Here is a 22030-nt window from a genome sequence, read left to right on the forward strand (position 1 = left end):
ACCGACACAGAGTAGAGATCAGAGTTCTGGTGCTGCAACAATGTTGTGCCAACTTGTTACCAAGATCCTGTTCTAATGATTTTCCTCCCACAGTCAATTCAAAATAAAAAGCAGACCAAGAGCAAACTCTTGGCCACGAAGCCCTAACCTCTGACTTTAACAGCCTGCATCGATAAGAATCCATTCCAAATAATAATAATGTTGGTATTTGTTAAGCCCTTACTATGTGCAGGGCACTGTTCTAAGCGCCGGGGAAGATACAGAGTAATCAGGTTGTCCCACGTGAGGCTCACAGCTAATCTCCATTTTCCAGATGAGGGAACTGAGGCACAGAGAAGTTAAGTGACTTGCCCACAGTCACACAGCTGCCAAGTGGCAGAGCGGGAATTCGAACCCATGACCTCTGACTCCCAAGCCCGGGCTCTTTCCACTGAGCCACACTGCTTCTCTGCCCAGGGTCTCAGCATCCTTGGTAGCCTCACTCTACCATTCTCTGTCAGCAAATGGCCACGTCCCTTTCCTTTAAAGCAAACAATCTTGAGGCTGCCGGCAAGGTGTTTGTTTCATTTTTGCATCCAGCTGAAGGACGTGACCTTGGTTTGGCTGTTTGATTGTTCATTTGGGAGATTTTTTTAAACAACATGTTTGTTAAATGCTTACTCCGTGTTAGTCACTGTACTAAGCTCTGGGGTAGATACGAGCTAATCAGGATGGACATAGTCTATGCCCCACATGGGCTCACAGTATTAATCCCCATTTTACAGATGAGATAACTGAGGCACAGAGAGGTTAAGTGAATTGCTCAAGTTGACACAACAGACAAGTGGTGGAGCTGGGATTGGAAGTCAGGTCCTTCTGACTCCCAGGCCCATGGTCTATATATCAGGCCACACTACTTTTCTTAGGAGATGATATGATTAAATATTTAGCTCCCTTTTGGCTGGTCCCTCTGGGCCGGATCCCCAGACTGGTCCCTAGACTGTAAGCTTTGGTGGGCAAGGAACATATCTACCATATCTGTTGTATTATATTTTCCCAATCCTTAGTAGAGTCCTCTGTCCAGTGTAAGTGCTCAATAAAATAAATACAGTGATGATGATGAAACATTTCCTGACGTATTATTTGGGATGTGGATGAGTCAGGTTTGGAAACATTAGTAAGAGAGTCACCTCTTTATAATCATAAATTTAATGACTTAGATAAAATTATAATTGTTTATAAAGGACAGAATTACTCTTAAAACCCCCATTTATTCCCTTTTATTTAGGAATCTAACAGTGTCTTTTATTAGCAATTTTTAACAATTGTCACTGTAATGACATATATAGAAATTAGGCTCCTTTTCAAAATTCAGCACTACTTTGAAGAGCCCCAGGCATACCCTTATGTTGATGATATGGTTGTGCCTTTTATTTACCCAGAATGACTTTGATGTTAAAGAGATAAAATGCGGAAGAGAGGATCGTGGTGATTCAAAATATAAAATGTCTCTTTTTCCCAACGTGTGCAATTTATCTGTTCTCCCTCCTGCTTAGTCTGTGTTCCTAAATGTGGTATAGGGACTGTGTCCATCCTGATGTTTTATCTACCTCAGTGTTTAGTACGGTGCTTGGGAGATAGTAAATGCTTAATAAATACCACTCTTATTGTTATCATACTTTGGTGTATTTATAAAGCGCCTGCTGTGTGTCAAGCACTGTACTAAGCACACAGATACCCGTTAATCAGGTTGAACACTGTTGCTGTCCCATGTGGGCCTCATAGTCTGAGTAGGGGAGAGTAGGATTTAATCCTCATTCTAGAACTGAGGAAACTGAGGTAAAGAGAAGCTAAGTGACTTACTCAAAGCCACACAGCAGACAATGACAGACCAGGCATTCGATCTCAGCTCCTCTGACTCCTATGCCCGGGCTCTTTTCACTAGGTCACTCTCTTCCTCTATTATTATCATTATCATCATTATTATATGACATATTAATAATAATACTAACAATAACCTGACAGCTTTTCTGCTCTATCTGAAAACAGTAGAGAACTGTGGTGCAGTAGAAAAGTCTGCTAAATCCAGATAAAATCCCTGCCCTTCCACTGCACCCCGCTTCTGTGCTGCTTTTAGATGAAGCAGAGAAAGCCCCATTCCCCTGTGTTGGAAGAGGAGGAGGAGGAGGCTTACTGTAAGCCCGTCAAACGGCAGGGACCGTCTCTATCTGTTGCCGACTTGTTCATTCCAAGCGCTTAGTACAGTGCTCTGCACATAGTAAGCGCTCAATAAATACTATTGAATGAATGAATGAATGCAAAGAAGTAGGAAGTTGTCATGGCCCCTGCTAAGGCTAAAATCTGAGCACCACTGGTGACCCTGATCTAGGGAGCAAGAAGCCTGGCTCAGTTTCAAGAAAGGAGTTGCACTTTTAGAAATGTTGAAGAAGACCACGAAAGAGGAGTTCAAAGGCAGACAGAGTTGTTCCGATGGACTTAGTCAATGACAAGGTGCATTATGAAGAAAAGGAAGCTTTTGTTCAATATAAATCGGACAAATTTTTTACAAAAGTTGAAGTATCACAGCCACAGTCATTAGAGTAAGCTTTTACTTCCTCAGCCTTCTGCAAAAGCTAATAACCATTTTGAAACTTCGTATTTCATGACCGTTGTGATGTTATGATTTGAATTTCTTTAAATAGGGAATAAATAGAAGTTTAGTGATCTTTTCACAGAATACTGCATGCCAAGAAATTTCATATTTTTCCAGAGATTCTGGAATGGATTCCGATCTAAAACACGGAGGTCTATGGGAAAACATCCCCCGTAACCGAACAAATCATGATTCAAACATCTTTTGAAGCAACATATTACTACTGTATCGTGGAGAATGCTAGTAGTACTTTTCATTTCCATAGTCTTTTCACATAGAGAGATCTCACTCTAACGCCCTAGCCCTTGCCCCGCCCAACCCTAGTGAATTTTGCCCTGGAAGGTTTAAAAAAATCAGCATTTAGTGTTAACCCCATTTTACAGATGAGAAAATGGAGGTCTGGAGATGCAAGAGGACCTGTCCAAAGTCATCCAGCAGAGCTGGGTCAGAACCAGATCTACAGCCTAGATCTCCTGACTGTCAATTCTATTTTCCTTCCACTACACCCCCCGCCCCCGGCTTCCTCAGTCTTGTGAAGAATTTTATCAAAAGAAAATTAATCATGTTCAAATATGGAGGTTTTTCAATCAATACTATTTATTGAGGGCTTATCGTAGGGAGTCATCAGGACAACTGAAAGACACAGTCCCTGCCCCGAGGAGCTTAATAATGATCATACTACTACTAATAATAATTGTGGTATTTGTTAAGTGCCAAACACTGCATGAAGAACTGGGATAAATACAAAAGATTAGACACAATTACTGCCCCATCTACCTCCCAGGCTAAGGATTGGGGGTGGGAATTTACAATCCGATGGGGGAGACAAACAAACACAAATTATTTACCGGTGGGAAAAGGAGAAAGAACAATTCCACAACTGTTGATAGCAGGAATGGTGGTGTTTTTATTTTTGTGAATAGATAGAATGATAAAGAAAATGAGAGATAAATCTAAAACTAAGCCCAGAATATTAAAAACAATATCAATGAAAGAGTGTTTTTTACAACCTCATTCATTTTTCTACTGTTTAAAAATAAAATTATAAACATAATTATAAAATAAACCTCTGCCTGGTGATTATGTAGAAGAACTACTTGTAATCGCAACAAAAATAACACATATCAAACATCCATTTGCAGGTCTGGAGAGAAGCTGTGCATGTGGTCCTGAAAAATCCTGTTGACCCCCTGTTGTCATCGGGCTGATCCTCTCCCCTTGCCACTGCTCGTGGCCCTTTTGTATGTGAAGAACAGCATGAAGACACAATACAAGGTGCTCTTGAGCAGAAGGATGGTGTAGGTGTAAAAGGCAGTTGTGTTCACAAACTGCAAATCTTGTTTAACTGAAATAGAAACAGTGAACATGAACAATGCTAGATCAGTGCCAGACCAGTGGCCCCCTTCCCTGGAACTCTGACATTGGCAGCGGTAACGGGACCCAACAGTGACAACAGGATGCTCGGAGGAACGATTTGATGGCGGCTTCCTGAATGTCTCTCTGTTTGGTTGTGCTCTCTAACACCCCAGCTTCTCCTGCAAAATCCCTATCTTGGCCTCCGGTAACCCACTGAGGACCACTTATCTGTGAATCTGTCCAAATCCCTCCTGAAGCTACTTTCTTGTAAGTGTCTTTAGGACAGGAATCTGTCCCGCAACTCTATTATACCCTCTCAAGTGCCTAGCCCGGGGCTCTGCTCACACAGTGGAAGTTCCGTAAATACAACTGACTGATGAATTGCCATGAAAGTGCCCAAACTTTTCTTGGATCTGCTTGACCTTCCTCTGCTAGAGAGTAAGCTTCTTGAGGGCAGGGATCATGTCCACTAATTCTACTGTACTCTCCCAAGTGTTCATACAGTTTTCTCCATACAATAAGGGCTCAGTAAATAACATTGATTGGGAGCTTGAGGGAGGTTTTTTACCTACTTCACAGGGTTGTTGTGAGGGCAAAACTGAGGAAAGTAATTGAGACCACTTTGGGCATAAAAGGGCTAGACAAAACTTAAGGAATTAAGGAACTACTAATTGATTGCTGACATTTTAAACAACATTGCCATGAAAAAGAGTTCCATCTGGCTTGTTTTAAACCTGCCTCGGACAAGCTTCCATGGTCACCCCCCCAGCCTCGTTTTGTGGGATTTGATGAGTAAGAAGACGTTTGGCCAGAATCGTATATTCCAAGGGAGAAAGGGCTTTGAGAGCCTCCTTGGTAAGAGAGGACCTCCCTTCTCTGCTGTTGGATGTATGGACATATTCAATTGTACATTCAATTATTAGATCTGATTCCACTCTTGATAAATATTTCCACGTCTGTCTCTCCCATCAGTGTAAACTCCTCAAAGATACAAAACCTATGCATCTTGTTTTGCTTTTCCAAGTACAGTGAAATTTACTCAGTAGGTGCTCAATAAATACCATTACAATTACAACTAGTTGGATTTCCACTGGCAGCAAAGTTGCGCAGTTCTTAGGGATTTTTCTTTTGCATTTTTACCCCAGAGAGGGAATGTCCAAACAGTCCCCAGGGAACAAATTTGGTCCTATGAATGTGGGACTCCACGGGCTAGCCTGCCACACTCCTGCCCCCAGTGACCCCCACTTCTGCCTCGGCCATGGATGCCCCACCTCCCCCAATCCCATTCCAGTTAGCAGTTCCACTCCATCACTGCCCCTGGACAACCACTGGTCACTCTGCCCCCCAGGATTTCCTGAAAGCCCACAGAGCTCTGCGTCAGGCCTAGGGGAGTCAAAAACACAAGACCCAGCCTTGATAGCGGCCCTGCGGGGTGCGGAGATCGGGGGGAGAGACCAGTAGACATTTCCCATTTCCCCTAGCTCACCCCAATTAGCTGGCAGGAAGATTTGGGAGACTTTGGGTGTGTGCTGTGTTTTTATTCCAGCCTTGTTGGGCTACAGCTCCAACTGGGCAGGGAACATGTCACTTCTTTATCCTGGACTTCTCAAGCACCAACTAGACACTCAACTGCTACTACTAGACTATGATTACAATGACTAGTAATAATAATGGCATTTGTTAAGCGCTTACTATGTGTCAAGCACTGTTCATTTCCTCTCCTTAAAGATGATACCTTGATGAATGGCCTGAACATTTGTGCTCATAAGGAGCTACAGGATGTCTTACTCTGATACTCATATCGAGAGGATAAAAATGATTTTAATGAGGGCTTTCGTGTGTGTTACTGAGCCTCACGGGGTCCTCTCTTCATCTCCCCTGGGCCCCCACCATGACCATCTTCCTCAGGACACTGGAAAACTACTGCTGGCCCTAACCAACCCTGGGGGGTCAGCTACCTTCCCGGGAACCCATGGGATGAATTCCCAAGAAAAGCACCATGGACTAGTGGAAAGAACACATGTCTGGGAGTCGGAGGACCTAGGCTCTAATCCAGACTCTGCCAAATGCTTGCTCAGTGATCTTGGGCAAATCACTTCATTTCTCCGTGCCTCATTTCTCCTGTTCTCCTTCCTACTTAGACTGTGAGCTCCATGTGGTACAGGGACTGTGTCCAACCTAATTAACTTATATCTACCCCAGCGCTTAGAACACTGTTTGATGCATAGTAAGCCCTTAACAAATATAAAAAAAGAGAGGACCATCTCCTGCTCTTAATCCACCTGAATGGAGGTTGAGGTCCCAGTTATACAAGGCTCAGAGAGTTGTTAGGGGCAACCATAACCCTGTCCATCCTAGAGCACAGAATCATGCAGCCCCAGCTGTGACCCAGAGGGGCAACGGCTTCCAAATCTCATAGCCCAGGAGGCAGAGCCAACAAGGAGGAGTGTAGCCAAGGGACCCAAGGAGGAGGAGGAGGAGAACAAAGAAGTGGAGGAGGCAGAGGCAGCCGAGAGGAATTGAGGAGAGAAGATAGTGGAGTTTCTGATAGTGGATAGGTCACTGGGGACCCTGGTTGACTGGGAGAGTTTTATTCCCAGGAGCCGCTCTGCCCCGTGGCCTCACAGCCAGCCCTCCCCCAGAGCCCGGGTCCCCAATGCTAACCACCCACTGACTCCCAGCGACAGTCAGGGGAGGCCAGGCAACAGAGTGCCTCCCTTCCCAAAGGACCTGCCAGTTTCTCCCCTGAGTGATGGGCTGGGAAGCTCGGCCCTTCCCACCATGAGCTGGTGAGGGTCATGAGCAGAAAGGGCCCTTTACCTGGGCCACAACTTAGAGCAGAGAGAGACTTACCCCCGGGTAGATGATCTCGAACATTGGTGCAGTCTTCCTCGGCTGTAGGGGCAACGGTGGAGCGATGAGCTAGGGGAAGCAAAAACAAGAATTAGAACTATTTTCAGGTCAATTAAGTGCAAACATATATATTCTCCACTATAGAAATACATGCTATAACTCTATCAAGAAAAATAGTCACAGACTCCTGAGTTCTAACCAAATGTTTACACGTTTGTAATGACAACGTATGCAAGGATGACAACATAAATGCATAAAAGCCAAACACTCAGCTCCTATACAATGAAGCATGCATCTGTACATGAAAAGACAATATTCCATTATGAAGAAAACTCTTCCACACACATGAGGGTTGGGATGAAGGAATAAACTTGTTCCCTGGAATTCCCCTCCCCGCCAAGTGAGAGGAAAAGGAGCCTCTCCTTGTACCAAAAAGAGTTGTCTGGAAGTGTCAACTCTCTAAATTTGGAATTTTTTTTTTCTCCACAAAATTCATTCAAGGGAAATGTTTATATACTTGAGAGAAGCCTTATGAGTAGAAACATTATATAGGACAAAGTTGGAGTGCTCATGAAGTGAATGCTATTTTTATTAATAATAGTAATAATAATGATAGCATTTTAATGATATTTGCTAAGTGCTTACTACGTGCCAGACACTGTACTAAGCCCTGGGGTAGATATAAGCTAATGAGGGTGGACACATTCCCTGTCCCACATGGGAGTTCATAGTCAATCCCCATTTTACAGATGAGGAAATTGAGGCACAGAGAAGCTGTGACTTGCCCAAGGTCATGCAGCAGACATGTGGCAGAGGTGGGATTAGAACTCAGATTCTCTGAATCCCAAGCTTGTCCCCTTTCTATTAGGCCATACCGCTTCTTATTTCTTCAACAGTTACTAAGTTGAGAAGAGGAACTATCTTCCTATGACCATGGGAAAATCAAAGATGGGGAAGTCACCATTCCCTAAACTGCAGCCAAAACAAAGAGAGACTTACTTTTGACCGTAATAGAGGCTTCTGTAGAAGCGATGGGCTCAGGAGCTAGAAGAAACAAACACAAGTATTAAAGCTGTTTTCAAGCCAGTTCAGTGGAAATATCCACATTTATCCCTATAGGAGGAAGGCCTGCTAAAATTCCACTGAAAAAAAAATCTCCAGGAACTCCACTGTGATAATCTCCTGCTTAATGACTTTCAGCTCAAACCAAATGCCTGCATATCTATATGTAATGACTTCAATCTTAAATAAAAACCAAAGATTTATGACTTGCCCAGTTGCCTGAACATAATGGCAGAAGGAGAGGATTTCCCCAGAAAGAAATCCCTGCCCTCGGCACTGGTGTTGGGCTGAAGGCATGAAAGTGTTTCTTAGAGTTCCCCTCATCAAGTGAAAGGAAAAGTGATCTTTTATTTTGGAATCGACAAGCATTTTCTGGTTGATAGCAGTCCCGGCATTCAGAAATTCTTTTTTTCCCCAAAAAGTCCAGAGAAAATACTGAGAAATGCTTGTGTCCTTGGGGAAACTAAACAAATCAATCAATTAATCAAACAATGGTATTTACTGAACACTTACTCTGTGTGGAGCACTGTAATAGGCACTTGGGAGAGTACAAGAAAGCAAAATTTGTAGACATGATCTCTACCCTCAAGGAACTTAACAGTCTAGTGGGAGAAATGCTATGAAGAAGAGAGATGGTCTGAAAGCCTGAGTCGACTTGTCCTGGTTAGAGAGAAGATTCAATGGACAAACACTTTTCCACTAAAACACCATGGGACTGGACATGTCCCAGACTTTCGGCTACTCAGAGTCTCTTGCCTTTGCTCCCAAACACTTAGTACAGTGCTATGCACACAATAAATGCTTAATATATACCACTGATTAATTGATTTTCTTATGGTCAGTTTGTTCTTGCCAAAACACAAAGTTCATATTAATGAATTAAGTGTAAGAAATGAAAAACTCAGAAATTTGTTAAGTAGAAGTTAAAGCAAGCATACTGAAACAAGAAAAATAAGGAATTTAGGGACTTCAGAATTTTTTGCATTTTTGTTAATATGTGTTCAGTGTTTCCAATGTGCTAGCCACTGCCCTAAGCACTGGGGTAGATACCAACTAGTCAGGTTGGAAATAGACCCTGTCCCACATGGAGTTCACATTCTTAAACCCCATTTTATAGATGAGGTAACTGAGGCATAGGAGATGAAGTGATTTGCCCAAGGTTAAACAACAGACAAGTGGCAGAGCCTGGATTAGAACTCAGGGTTATATCATGCCAGCAAAATTTTCTGTGTCCCTTCAAAAGAGAACCTGACTGTTGGCCATTTGGTTTTCAAATCATTAGCAGTATCGAAGGGTCAATAGTTGTGCATCTATGAGCAAACCCTACCTGGTGCTGGAAATAGCTCTTCCTTTCCTGCCGGACCAGTCTTCTCATGTTTGTATATCAATCTGTAAATCTTCCCCGGCGGCGATTTCTTAACAGTCAACCAGCTCATCTGCCAGTACTTGCCATTCACTGGCAATGGGTCACTCTGCTGGGACTCCAAGATCTTATCACTCCCCTCTTCCTTCCAATGCATTCTGATAACATCAGGGAAAAAATCCTTGAAGAGGCAAACATAGGTTTCCGTATTCTGTTGTTTCCGCTCTAGTGAAGTTGGGTAAAACTGGATGGGATCATTCAATTGTGGGGTAGTATCTTTATGTGAGAATAAAAAATAAAAATAAAAGACAAAATGTTCAGATATCTGAATTCCACCACTGCATGACAATTACAACAAGCCTGAAAAAAAAAATGGAATCAAAATACGAGAATGATATCACATAACAGGGTTGAATTTTGTCAACATCTATCATCAATCAATCTATGGTATATACTGAGTGCTTACTGAGTGCAGAGCACTGTACTAAGCATTTGGGAGGGCACATTATTAAAGAATGGTAGGCAAGTTCCCTGCTGACAAAGAGCTTATTTTCTAGAGGGAATCTAGTGGACTTAGTTTCAGAGCCCCAAACATCCATCAACACAACTCATAGCACTGGGAATTCAAGTCACTGAGATGCAGTTGTCACTTAGAAAAAAGCAGATTTGCACATCTGGTATTTTTAGAATTTCTGTTGTGGAATGAACCCATTTTCATCCTAAATTACTCTATGGAAGAAAAGGTCCTTCATATTATTGATGGACACTCAAAGACATTTTAGTTACAGAATCACTCAAACTCAAGTCTTCTTTATTTTCTACATTCCAGGATCAAAGGCAAATATTTTATCAATGAATAAGATCCTGACATTTTGGGGAATCCCACACTGATGTGCCAGTGAAATCAATCAGAGAATCAAGCAGAGGAGTAGCATGGTCTAATGGAAAGTGGACAGGCCTGGGATTCAGAGGACCTGGGTTCTAATCCCAGCTCTGCCTCTTAACTGCTGTATGAGCAAGTCACTTAACATCACTGTGGCTCAATTTCCTCATCTGCAAAATGGGGAGTCAATGTCCATTCTCCTTCCAAGTTGGACTTAGAGCTCCCTGTAGGACAGGGACTGAATCCGACCCGATTACCTTGTATCTACCCAAGCACTTAGTAGAGGGTTTGGTACATAGCAAGTGCTTAACAAATACCATTATTAATCAAATTGGGTCAAGTCTCCCACCATTTAAGATTTTTCTTCTTCTCTATTACACTAGATTCTGGCCCATTTTACATTTTTAATAGTTTCACACTAATTCATTTTGCCTATCTCAAACCCTTCTGCCAACCCAACATAGAACACCATTAAAATACTCCGTGTTTCTCATGTTTGGCAGACAGAAAGCCAAAGACCATGTTACATCCTCTCTCTTCCAGAATTTACCTCATCTTCTGATTATAAAAAATAATGAATCTTTGGACATTTCACCTTCATTCCCCCACCCTAGGGCTCAATTTGTTTTGGGGTTCTTAGGGGTTGCACTTACCAGTAACAATAAGCCGTGTGCCTGCCCCGAAAACTTTGATAGCTCCTACACAGTGCTATTGTCTTTTGCAATAAGGATCATTCTGCCCTTGAAATTTAACTGAAGGTTTTCCATCTCCCTGCTGCTTTCCAATCCTAATATTTCACCTCATGATCCTTCGTGGAATTTATCTAGCTTGTAGGTGCATCTTAAACACTCAAGCGGTGTTTAAGAGTACGCATATCTTCTATCAATCAATCCTATTTACTGAGCACGTACTGTTTATGCAGAGCATTGTGCTAAATGCTTGGGAGAGTACACTATAACAGAGGTGGTAGACACATTCCCTGCCCATAACAAGCTTATAATCTAAAGGGTCTTTATCTTTATAAGGAAACTATTGATCAAAATGTTCTCATTAAAAAGGCATTAATCAATGTTCGGCCATGTAGAGGCAATTTCAGTAAAATATGAAGTGGTAGAAAGCATGCTGAATGGTCAGTTTTTTTGTTTTGCTTTTTTTAAAAGATATTTGTTAGGTACTTACTATGTGCCAGACACTGTACTAAATGCTGGGGTAGATACGAGCTAATCAGGTTAGACATAGTCCATGTCCCACATGGGTCTCACAGCCTTAATCCCCATTTTAAAGTTGTGGTCTCTGAAGTTAAGTGACTTATCCACACAGGAGACAAGTGTTGAATCATAATATTGAATCCTAAGTCCAAACATAAATCTATTTGGATGGATAAATGAGTTTACTCTTTTCACATCTCCTTGGCATTATTTAAAGAATTTATCTGAAGAGTTTCACAGAGGAAATTGGAATTTTTACTGTGAGTGTTCATAAAAAGGAGAAAAAGAAAGTTATTGGTACATTTTGCTGTGGAACCCCCATGATTTATGTTAACCTTGTAAACTGCCAGGAGCCTAATCCGCATCAGAACATATAAATGTTCATGATGATCACTTTAGCTGGTGAATGGCTAAATTTAGTTAATCTGTTTTTCAGCATTTGGGATCTCGACTAGTTTTCCTGGTAAGCCAAAATGGAATCCTACTTATTCATTGCTGAAGCCTCCCGCTGCCCATTTGACCCTTGGCCTGGAGTTGGACAGGTTTTATTGTAACTTTGCACATATGCGATCAGAAGTCTATAATAAGTAAGCTCCTTATGGCCAGGTATTGGTTCTACTCTCCCAAGCTGTGAGAGTATAGTGCTCTTCACACAGTGAGGGTTCTACAAATGCCTTTGATTAATTAATTGGTACAATGTCTTCCTTGGTCATTTTTCACAAGAACTGTATTGGGTTCATTTATGGAAGGTGTTCTAAAACCATCACCTTAGAAAAGTTCTATAGATACCAGGGCGTCTCCAAACAACCCAATATTTTAGCCCCTTGGAAAGCAGGACTCAGAACCAAATGAATTCACAATTTCCAATGACTTCATTCATTCATTCATTCAATAGTATTTATTGAGCGCTTACTATGTGCAGAGCACTGTACTAAGCGCTTGGAATGAACAAGTCGGCAACAGATAGAGACAGTCCCTGCCGTTTGACGGGCTTACGGTCTAATCGGCTTCAACAATAGTACCTAACCAAGCCATCACCAAACACCCTTAGACATACAAGCCATCATTTTTGGCATCATTCAAAGCATCCACAGGCCACACTGGCTACTTTAGCCATCTTTGGGTGGCCTAAACAGTGAAAACGTCAATCTGAATGCCATACCTGTTACGATGAGCTTCGTGCCAGTTCCGAAGACTTTTCCCCAGTCCCACAGTATGATACAGAGTTACAAAAAATGCTGTCAAAGTCTTAGGGCAATCAATCAATGGCATTTACTGAGTGCTAACTATGTGCACAGCACTGTACTAAGAGTCTGGGAAAGTGCAGTACAAGAAAATTGGCAATCATGCTCCCTCCCCATAACGAGCTTTCAGTCTAGGATTGAATCATAGATTCAAGCCACACTGATAGATTCTACTATTTGACTATTCCTGTTGGCATCAGAAAAAGATTCTCACTGGTGTTCAGAAGGGCACCAGACTCCCAAGAGGAAGAAACTTCTGCAATGAAATCACCTTTCAGCCCCAGTCTTTCCTGCCCAACTTCCCAGTGTAAGCTCCATAGTTATGGTATTTTAAGTGCTTAATGTGTGTGTAAGAAGTGTGCTAGGAGCTGGAGTAGAGATAAATCAGGCACGGTAAAGGTGTCTAGGTTAGATAGTCAGGAAGCCCCAGAATGTCACAGCTAACCCCTCTGGGAGCCCCTCTTTAGGAAGTTTTCTGGGGGTTCCTGGCATCGGGTCCCATCTAGACCCTAATCTCTACAGAAAGAATTACCTCCGTACTTACTTTCAACGATGAGCTTGGTCCCGGAACCGAACACTTTAATATAAGCACCGCTTTGGAGGGCACAGTGTTTGAACCCTTTACACAAATGTAGGCACGGAACACTATACAAAGGTTCAGCTGAGCACTGAGTTTCAGATGGAAATCAGTGTATCATGGTGAATCCAATTCTGCTGTCTTTCTCCTGCAGTCCCTCTAATCAGCCTCCCTGATCCCTCCTAAAATGTCTGCCTACCTGTCCTGGATGACCTAGAAGTTCTTCCTGTTCTAGAAATACTCACAGGTGATTATAAGTGTTATTCCATCACCAAATCATTTTCCAAAAAAAAATCATAATAATTGGGCCCTTAAATAAAAGCCTGAAATCATCATTTTCCCTCATCTCTTGTCCCGTGAGAGGATTTTCTGCTGCTTGGCATTGATTCTTTGTGTTCCCAATGGTGCAGGTATATCCAAAGGACAAAATATGGGGCTGTGATGATGGATATTTCATTTTTCCTTTTCCATTCTATCCTTGCCACGTAAAGACTTCAATTTTCAGAGCCCTCACACACGCACCACCCAGACAGAGAGGATTCCCTCCAGCCCAAGAATGGATTTCCTAATTTCCCTTTGCTGTCTTCCCTGCGACTGGTTGTATTGGACTCCACTGATATCTGATGTCCCCACAAATCCAGTCTTATGGAAACCAGAATTCAGGGTTACCCATTCATGTAGCTCAGAGTTTAGTCCCTTCCTGCTCTCTTACTCCCAAGCACTCAGCTGGGTGATCATACTTGATTTGTTGATCCAGGGGTACCTTCATCTTCATCTTTCCCTACTTTAATCTCCTCAACAGTGTTCCCCCAGACCTTGCGAGACAGACCTGGAGCTGGGAGATGGGATATAATCCTCCCTTCAGTGGTGAGAAAATTAGGGATTGGGTGAGGTAAGAGACACGAGAACTAATGGTTAGTCGGGAAAGTGGCTAGACACAGACCCTCGTGTCCTGAATCCCAGCCCCCAGGGGCCTCCTGTGACACTGAGAGGAAAATTCCAGATGTCTCCCTCCTGCAGCAAACCCTCTATTTGTGTGCTACTTCCCAGAAACAGGGCACCAGAGACCCCCTGGGTGAAGGAGATGAAGTCCTTCTCCCTGGACTCTTAGAGAAGCTTAGGAAATATTTTACTCTAGGGCAGGTTCATCACCTGCGTGTCCCGAGATGGGACGGATTATTATTATGTACATTTCACTCTCCAGAGATGGTTCAATCTTTCTTTCTCCCCTTTGACCCAAACCCTCATTTCTCCCTGAAGGTCCAAAGTCCTGGTCAATCGATCATCAATCATTTGTATTTATTGAGCACTTACTATGTGCAGAGCATTGTACTAAGCACTTGGGAGAGTACAATATAACAGAGTTGATCACCATCATCTCTCAGGAGCCCAGAGCTCAAGGGAATCTCAATGAACCTTCTCTGAGCTCTCCTGAGATCCAGAAAGGCAGAGCACTTCCTCCTGTCTCTCATCTCCGCTCTGAGTATCTCAATCGAGTCTGCATCGAATTTCCACACTGCCAAGGACACTCATCCATTCCAATGTCCTGCCTCTCCCAGTTGCTATGAATTAGACAGAGCTCTGGAATAGTACAGCACCTTCAACCCTGGGGTGGGCATCCAACTGAATCCATTTTCTAAGAGCGGCACAGACTTAGTCTAAACCACTCCGGTGATTCAGTACAGTTTAGAACCCTCAGACTGGATAATTCATTCAACTACTATGAACCCTCCTAAACTTACCTGTGACTACCAGTTTAGTTCCTGTGCCGAAGTACTTCACTCCTGACACGGTGCTAACTCCTTTTACAGAAACCTCCCAGCGACTTAGCTGAAAGTCCTGGATCCAGCACAGCAAACCTCATGCTCCTTTTGTGGTTTTCCTCCAAGACAGTGGTTGGAGGTTGGAGGCTCCTCCCTGAGTCCCCCCCCCCCACCCAGGGAGCCCCCTGGGGCCTAAACCTGTAAAATGACAGCTGACATTCTGTCCAGGACCAATTTAGCCACCTTTCCACAGCACCTATTCCGGGAACCCAAAAACTATGGATCAAAGGATAGAACAACTGCCCATCACTGTGCCCCTTGGCTATCCTGAAAGCCACTCTGCCTCTCATTCTTCCCCCATCCATCACTGGTTTTTAATGGGACCTTACTGTGTGCAGAATACTGAGCCTGAGCTATGCTCTTGTGAGAGTACAGACAAATTAGAAAGACACAAACCAACCCTCAAGAAAGTGACAATCTAGTAGCAGAGACAGGCCTTAAAATAAATTACACCTAAGGGCAATGCTTCATTTCTGACCCTTAGACTCTTGGATACTCACCTGAACCCCACAATACACATGTAAATATTCTCAACTCTGTGTATCGTGCTCTCCCAAGGGCTTAGTACAATCAGTGAGTGGTGTTTATTTAGCACTAAGCACAAAGTTATCCTGCAATAATAATGATGGCATATGTTAAGCGCTTACTATGTGCAAAGCACTGTTCTAAGCACTGGGGGTGGATACAAGGTGATTACGTTGTCCCACGTGGGGCTCACAGTCTTAATCCCCATTTTAAAGATGAGGTAACTGAGGCACAGAGAAGTTAAGTGACTTGCCCAAAGTCACACAGCTGACAAGTGGCAGAGCCGGGATTAGAACCCATGACCTCTGACTCCCAAGCCCGGGCTTTTTCCACTGAGCCACTCAACTTGCCATGCAATACATACATACCACTGACTGATTAATTGATTGATTGGTAGGGTATTAGACTGAGACTGTGATAGACCTGACTATATTATAGCTACCCCAGTACTTAGTACTGTGCTTGGCACATAGGAAGCTTTTAACAAACATCACCACTATTGCTATCATCATATCATCGTGTTGGAATTTTCCAACATGATCACTGGTATCGCCAGCTGCCTGGGAAGGGTCCCCAGCTCCTGCTCTACTATCACCTGGCCACATCCCAACCCACACTAGAATGAGGATTCACCTCAAAGAAAATCCGTGCTTACAAGTTAAATGAACAAAGCTGCACCCTGGTGGTCCAGAAACTGGTTGTGAGCGATGCTGGCCTTTATTACTGCACCAGCTGTGACCCCACGTTGACACAGGTCCCTCCGCCTCTCTTATAAAAGTCACTGTCTGTGGTTAGCAGAAGCAGGGCCTGCCCCCTTACAGCTCTGGCACTGAATCTCACACCCTTTTTCGGGCTTCTTGGCAAATTAAACTGGGTCCCCAGCTTGGTTTCTGGAGGCAGCGTGCCTGACCTGCTGTTCTTTCTCCAGAGAACAATCCCAGCAACCCCACCGATGTTAGCCAGAGGTTGGGCAAAGAGCACAATTCCCGGTGTCCCCTTCTCAGACACTGGTGGCCTCCCATTCCTGCTCTACTTGACCAGATGCCACTACTGTCTCCGAGGGTTGGGGTCTGTAGATGGACACTCAGGCTCACATGTCCCTTGGGCTCTGGGAGAACCCGAAATCCACCCTGAGCCCCATTCACCCACCCAGGAATCGCTCTAGGGCCTAAACCTGTAAACTGACAATTCACTCTGCAACCTCCCCATGGCACCTATTCCAAGGGCCCTAGAACTGCTCCTCACTGTGACCGCAGGCCTCCCTGAAAACTACTTTCCTCTCCTTCCCCATCGGTCAATCGATAATCACTGGGATTTACTGAGCATTCACTGTGTATAAAACAGTAAACTAAAATAAGCGCTAGGTAGATTATGATACAGTAGAGTAACACAACTCCTGCCCTCAAGGGACTTACAGAATAAAACCAGAGACAGATAAAAGAACACATATGGGGGAGGGGGGGATCATCCAAGTATGCATATGTATTTTTAAAGTGCTTTGACAATATGGGAAGGGTGAAAATCAAAGTGCCTAGGGGGAGAGACCCAAGTACCTAGATGAGAACAGAAGGAAAAGAGAATTGGGTAAGATAATTGGGTGAGATGCGAGATTAGTCAGGGAAGGAATCCTGGACGAGGTGTGATCTTATTAGGGCTTAAAAGATGGGGAGGGGGTAGTCTGATGGATGGAAAGGGGCAGCACTTCTGGGCAGTAGGGACTGTGTGAGCAAAAAGTGGATGATAAAGGAGTTGGGATCGAGGCCCAGTGAGTAAGAAGGTGTTTGTAGAGTGAAGCGGGTGAGCTGGACTGAAGTGGGAGAGAAGCAAGGATGGAAGGTGGCACAGGAGGTGGCTCGATCCCCTCTAATGTCCTGACTACCACTTGTGGGTCATCTTAGTGATTCCCCTGCCTTCTCCCCAGGTTCACTTGAGAGGTGCGTGGGTGGTGGAGACAGAGCAGAGCACTATTCTCTGGTGCGTGTTATATATTCCGCACTAAGCCCCCATAGACACAATATGGGGGTCAACAACATCCAGAGCTGGTGCCCTAAACCTGGAATGCCAGTATTCGAGGTCTCACTTGGTGTCCCCTGCCCACATGCCCTAAGGTCCGGGCAGAAGCCTTGAAGGAAGAAGATAGAGTCCAGCCTGAAGGATGGAGCTTTTAAAATGGCCACCTCACACTTGTTCTGGTCATTTCTTTGCAATCAATCCACCAATCAATAATAACTACTGAATACCAAGAATGCACAGAGCCCTGTTCTCCCCATCCCAACCCTCTCTCCAGCCCCCTAGTGTGCTGTGCTACCTGTCTCCCCCTAAAAAGAGAAGAAAAGGTGGTGTGAAAGGAGTTTTGAGGTTGAGGGGGAAGGAAAGTGAGATGGGTGACTCATCTCTTCTCTTCTGACCGATCATCTTCTATCCCCAGTACTTAGTACAGTGCTTAGCACCCAGGAAGTTCTTAATAAATACCATGATCACCCTTATCATCATCCACCCAGCTCCCCCTCGTGGCCAATATGGAAGCAGCGTGGCCTAGTGGGAAGATCGCGGACCTGAATCAGAGGAACTTTGTTCATTTAGTCGTATTTATTGAGCATTTAATGTGTGCAAAGCACTGTACTAAACAGTTGGCAGAGTACCTGCGTTCTAATTGCAGCTCCACCACTCATCTGCTGTGTGACCTTCGATAAATCACTTCATGTCTCTGTACCTCCGTTTCCTCATACCTAAAATGGAGATTTAATATCTGTTGTCCCACCTTCCTAGACTGTGAGCCCCATGTGAGACCTGATTGTCTTGTTTCTATCCCAGCGCTTAGTACAGTGTTTGGGATATACTAAGCACTTAACAAATACCATGGAAACAATTATTAATAAGAATTCAGCCCCCCTATGATCACTCCTGGACACCCCAATCACTTCTCCCCTCCATTTCCCCCATCTCAGTCAAAAAGGAAGAAGATGAGCCAGTCAGCAGAGTGGAGACCTCAGTGACTGACCACTCCAACCCCAGGGAACTCTCTCAGCTGCAATTAAGAATTCTGTGAGGACAGTGGTTCTCCAAGGCAGGAGAATAATATCCTTGTTCACTTTAACTAAGCCCCCCACTTCAGAGGAATTAGGATTAACCTCAAACAAGCTTCTGAATAGCCTGTGTTTCTCAGGGCAATGCAAGAGACTAACAGTAGCATCTGAAGACTGATCTTAGCACTTAGAACAGTGCTTGGCACATAGTAAGCACTTCAGAACGCTTGGGGCTCAGGGCCAGGTGGGAACCACCATCATCTCCTCCTTACCTCCTCCCTATCAAGTGCTGCAGGTGAAGATATGCTGGGGTCTGTCACCCTCCTTCTCTCCATCCTCCTCCCTGGTAAATCAGCTGCTTTCACCCCAGGTTAGCTCCTTCAGGAATTATCTCTTTCTGCTTCTTCTCTTCCTCTTTTTCATCTTTATCCTTGCCCTCCTCCTGCTCTTTTCTCTTTTGCCCTTCCTCCTCCTCATTCTCCTTCCCCTCCTCATCCTCCCCCTCAATGTGTCTGTTTGCTTTCTTTCCCCATTATAGCCGGCCAGACAGCACTCACCCTGGACCAGCCGTTGGTCTCCATCACCGAAAAGGCAGGGGCTTCCACAACGTTTTTCTGCGTTTTCCAGCAGAAGGATCAAGTACATTCACTGGTATCGCCAGCAGCTTGAGAAGGCTCCCCAGCGACTGTTCTACTATAATCTGGCCAAGTCTGAAGTCACCCTGGAATCCGGATTCACCTCAAATAAAATCCACGCTTACATGGCAAATGATCAAAGCTGCTCCCTGTTGGTCCAGAAACTGGACAAGAGTGATGCCGGCCTCTATTACTGTGCCAGTTGGGACTCCACTCTCTGTAATCACGAGGAACAGGGCCTGAACTTTCAGAGTTCTGGAACTGATTCTCTCATTCAAGGTCTTTGGCAAAGTAATGGTGGCCTCAGCTTAATTTCTGGAGGAAACAGGTCCAAACTCCAGCTCTTTCTCTGAGAACAATCCCAGAGGCCCCATCCACTTTATCCAGAGGTTGAGCACAGACCACAATTCCCACCAATACCCTCTCAGAACCTGGCAGACTCCCATTCCTGCTCTGCCTTAGACAAGCAGCAGGAAGAGCACTGTCTTTTGTTCAGTGGGCTCTGGTACAACCCAGCATCCTCCATAAACCTCATCTACCCATCGCTCTGGGGCCTAAACCTGTAAACTGAGAGAAGTCTTTAAAGACAAGGATTCTTAAGTAAATGGCTCAGCTTTAGAAAAAGTCCCATCCAACCAAAGAAAGAAATACTCAGGCTGAAGGCTTCAGGAAGGACTATTATTTTTGTAATTCAGTATTCCTCCTTTTTTGAGGAAGAAAATGAGCTATGAGCCCATTTCCCAGGATTTTTCAGCTCTATTGTTTGAGGCTTGGTCATTCCAATAGGTGAACAAGACTATCTGAATAGTCTTTTCAAAGTTATCATCAACCTGATCAGGTTTTTCCTGGTGACCCAGTGTACGATGACACAGGAGTTCGTCATAAAGTTACAGCAAAGACTGGATTTCCCCCACTCATTTTTATAACCCACCCGATCACTTCATCCCAGAAAACACCTTTGTACTTACATAAATAATAATAATATAATTGATAACAACAATTGTATTTATTGGATGCCTACTATGTGTCAAGCACTATCCTAAGTATTGGAGTAGATTCAAGTTAATCAGGCCAGACACGTGGATCTCACAGCCTAGAGGAGAGGGAGGAAAATGATTAAATCCTCATTTTACAAATGGGATAACTGAGCCACAGAGAAGTTAAATGATTTGCCATGGTCACGTAGACAGGAAAGTAGCCAACTGGGGATTAGAACCCAAGTCTATTGCTTCCTGGACAGTGCTTTTTCCACTAGGTGAGGCTGCTTCCAGTGTATAAATTCCACTCATTCATTAATTTCTTCAGTTTTCACACTCTTGCTGGTACCAGTTGCATCTTTATTTTTCCTCTTGTTCTCTCTAAATGCTTCTGATTTACATCCACCCATCTATCCTGTTAGACTGTTAATTCTTTGAGAGCAGAAACTGGTCTTTTCCTCCCCCACACGCTATGAAACACTTAATTCAGTGCTCTAAACATGGTAGGCATTGATTTTATACCATTGATTGAATGATAACATGATTGGATGTGTTTCTGGCCTCTAGAAGGTCCCAGTGAATCTCAGCTCATCGAGAACAGAAAACCAGGTAAGCACTGAGTTCCAAAGATGCAAACAAATAGCATGAGCTTAGGTTCAAACACATAAGACACCGTAACATCAACACATTTAATGTTTTCAAATGTTCTCTTAGAAGAAGAGAACCCAAGGCACATGCTCAGATTCCCCCAGCTCATTGGCTTTCTGCATTTTCATTCAGTTTGTGGACAGCTCCTGTCTTAACTTTCCCCTTCTGCCAACCTTCTCACTGTTCCTTCATCTCAACTATCTAGTCACCCGCTCCTCTCGCCCACATCCTGCCTCTGGTCTGGCACTCCCTCCCCTTTCATATACAACTGATAATCACTCTCTCCATCTTCAAAGTTTCTTTAAAGCCACATCTCTGCCTAGAGACGTTCCCCAACTAAGCCCTCATTTCCTCTTCTTCCACTCCTTCTGTGTCACTAATGTACTTGGATTTGCACCCTTTATACATTTACGTATGTAAGTGCAATATGCTTACTAATGTTAATGTCTTTTTTCCCCTCTAGACTGTAAGCTCCTTGAGGGCAGGGATTGCATCTACCAACTCTGTTACACTGTACTCTCCAGGTAAGCACTCAATAAATACAACTGATTGATTCATCTCGTATACTCTCTTAATACCTTCATGGATCTCTCCAGTTTCACCCATCCCCTGTGGAGAGACACAAACCTGTCCCACCCAGTGATCCCGCAGCACCGCCTTCATCCCACACTACAAAGTGCTCAGAGGAGTGTCCAGAAAGCACAACCACTGAGCACCCAATATCTTTTCTCCCACAGCTAGAGCTCTGGTGTAGCTGCAGAGGATCGAAGCCCCTTTCAGTGCCTCCCTCCCTGTGGCAGAGAAGCCCAGACCATGGTGGGGCGTTCCACCTTCCTTTCATATTCCCTGGAGGCCTGTGTGAATGTCACGTTGGCTCCAGTGGTCCAGTGGGAATGTGAAGTTGGGGAGGAGCTGGTCCTCCCTGCTGCTACTGTGGGTCCTTGTGGCCTCCAGGAACACACGATGGTCACCCTGAACCAGGGCCTGGTCTCTGTCACCATCCAGAAGGGCAGAAACGTGGACCTCTTCTGTAAGAGTGCTGGCAAGCTCACGAGCTACATCCAGTGGAACCGTTCACAGCCAGGGAAGCCCCAGCAGCGCTTCCTCTATGTCTCCACAACCAGGAACAAGGTCAATAGGCTAAGGCAGAAAAATTCCAACCATAAGAACAAATGTAGCTGCCAGCTGTTGGTGTTCCAAGTGGAGGCAAGCAATGAC

The 22030-nt window shown here is 44.2% G+C and overlaps 1 gene segment (V, D, J or C); it reads right to left on the reverse strand.

Moving 5' to 3' along the window:
• Positions 1 to 3513: 3513 nt before the first annotated feature.
• Positions 3514 to 14987, reverse strand: LOC100081903. The segment is given in 5 exon segments: positions 3514 to 3977; positions 6809 to 6910; positions 7841 to 7885; positions 9231 to 9542; positions 14921 to 14987. Coding segments are annotated over 4 exon segments (489 nt in total).
• Positions 14988 to 22030: the final 7043 nt, after the last annotated feature.

Source organism: Ornithorhynchus anatinus, chromosome 8, assembly GCF_004115215.2.
Source record: "Ornithorhynchus anatinus isolate Pmale09 chromosome 8, mOrnAna1.pri.v4, whole genome shotgun sequence".
Classification (NCBI taxonomy): domain Eukaryota; kingdom Metazoa; phylum Chordata; class Mammalia; order Monotremata; family Ornithorhynchidae; genus Ornithorhynchus; species Ornithorhynchus anatinus.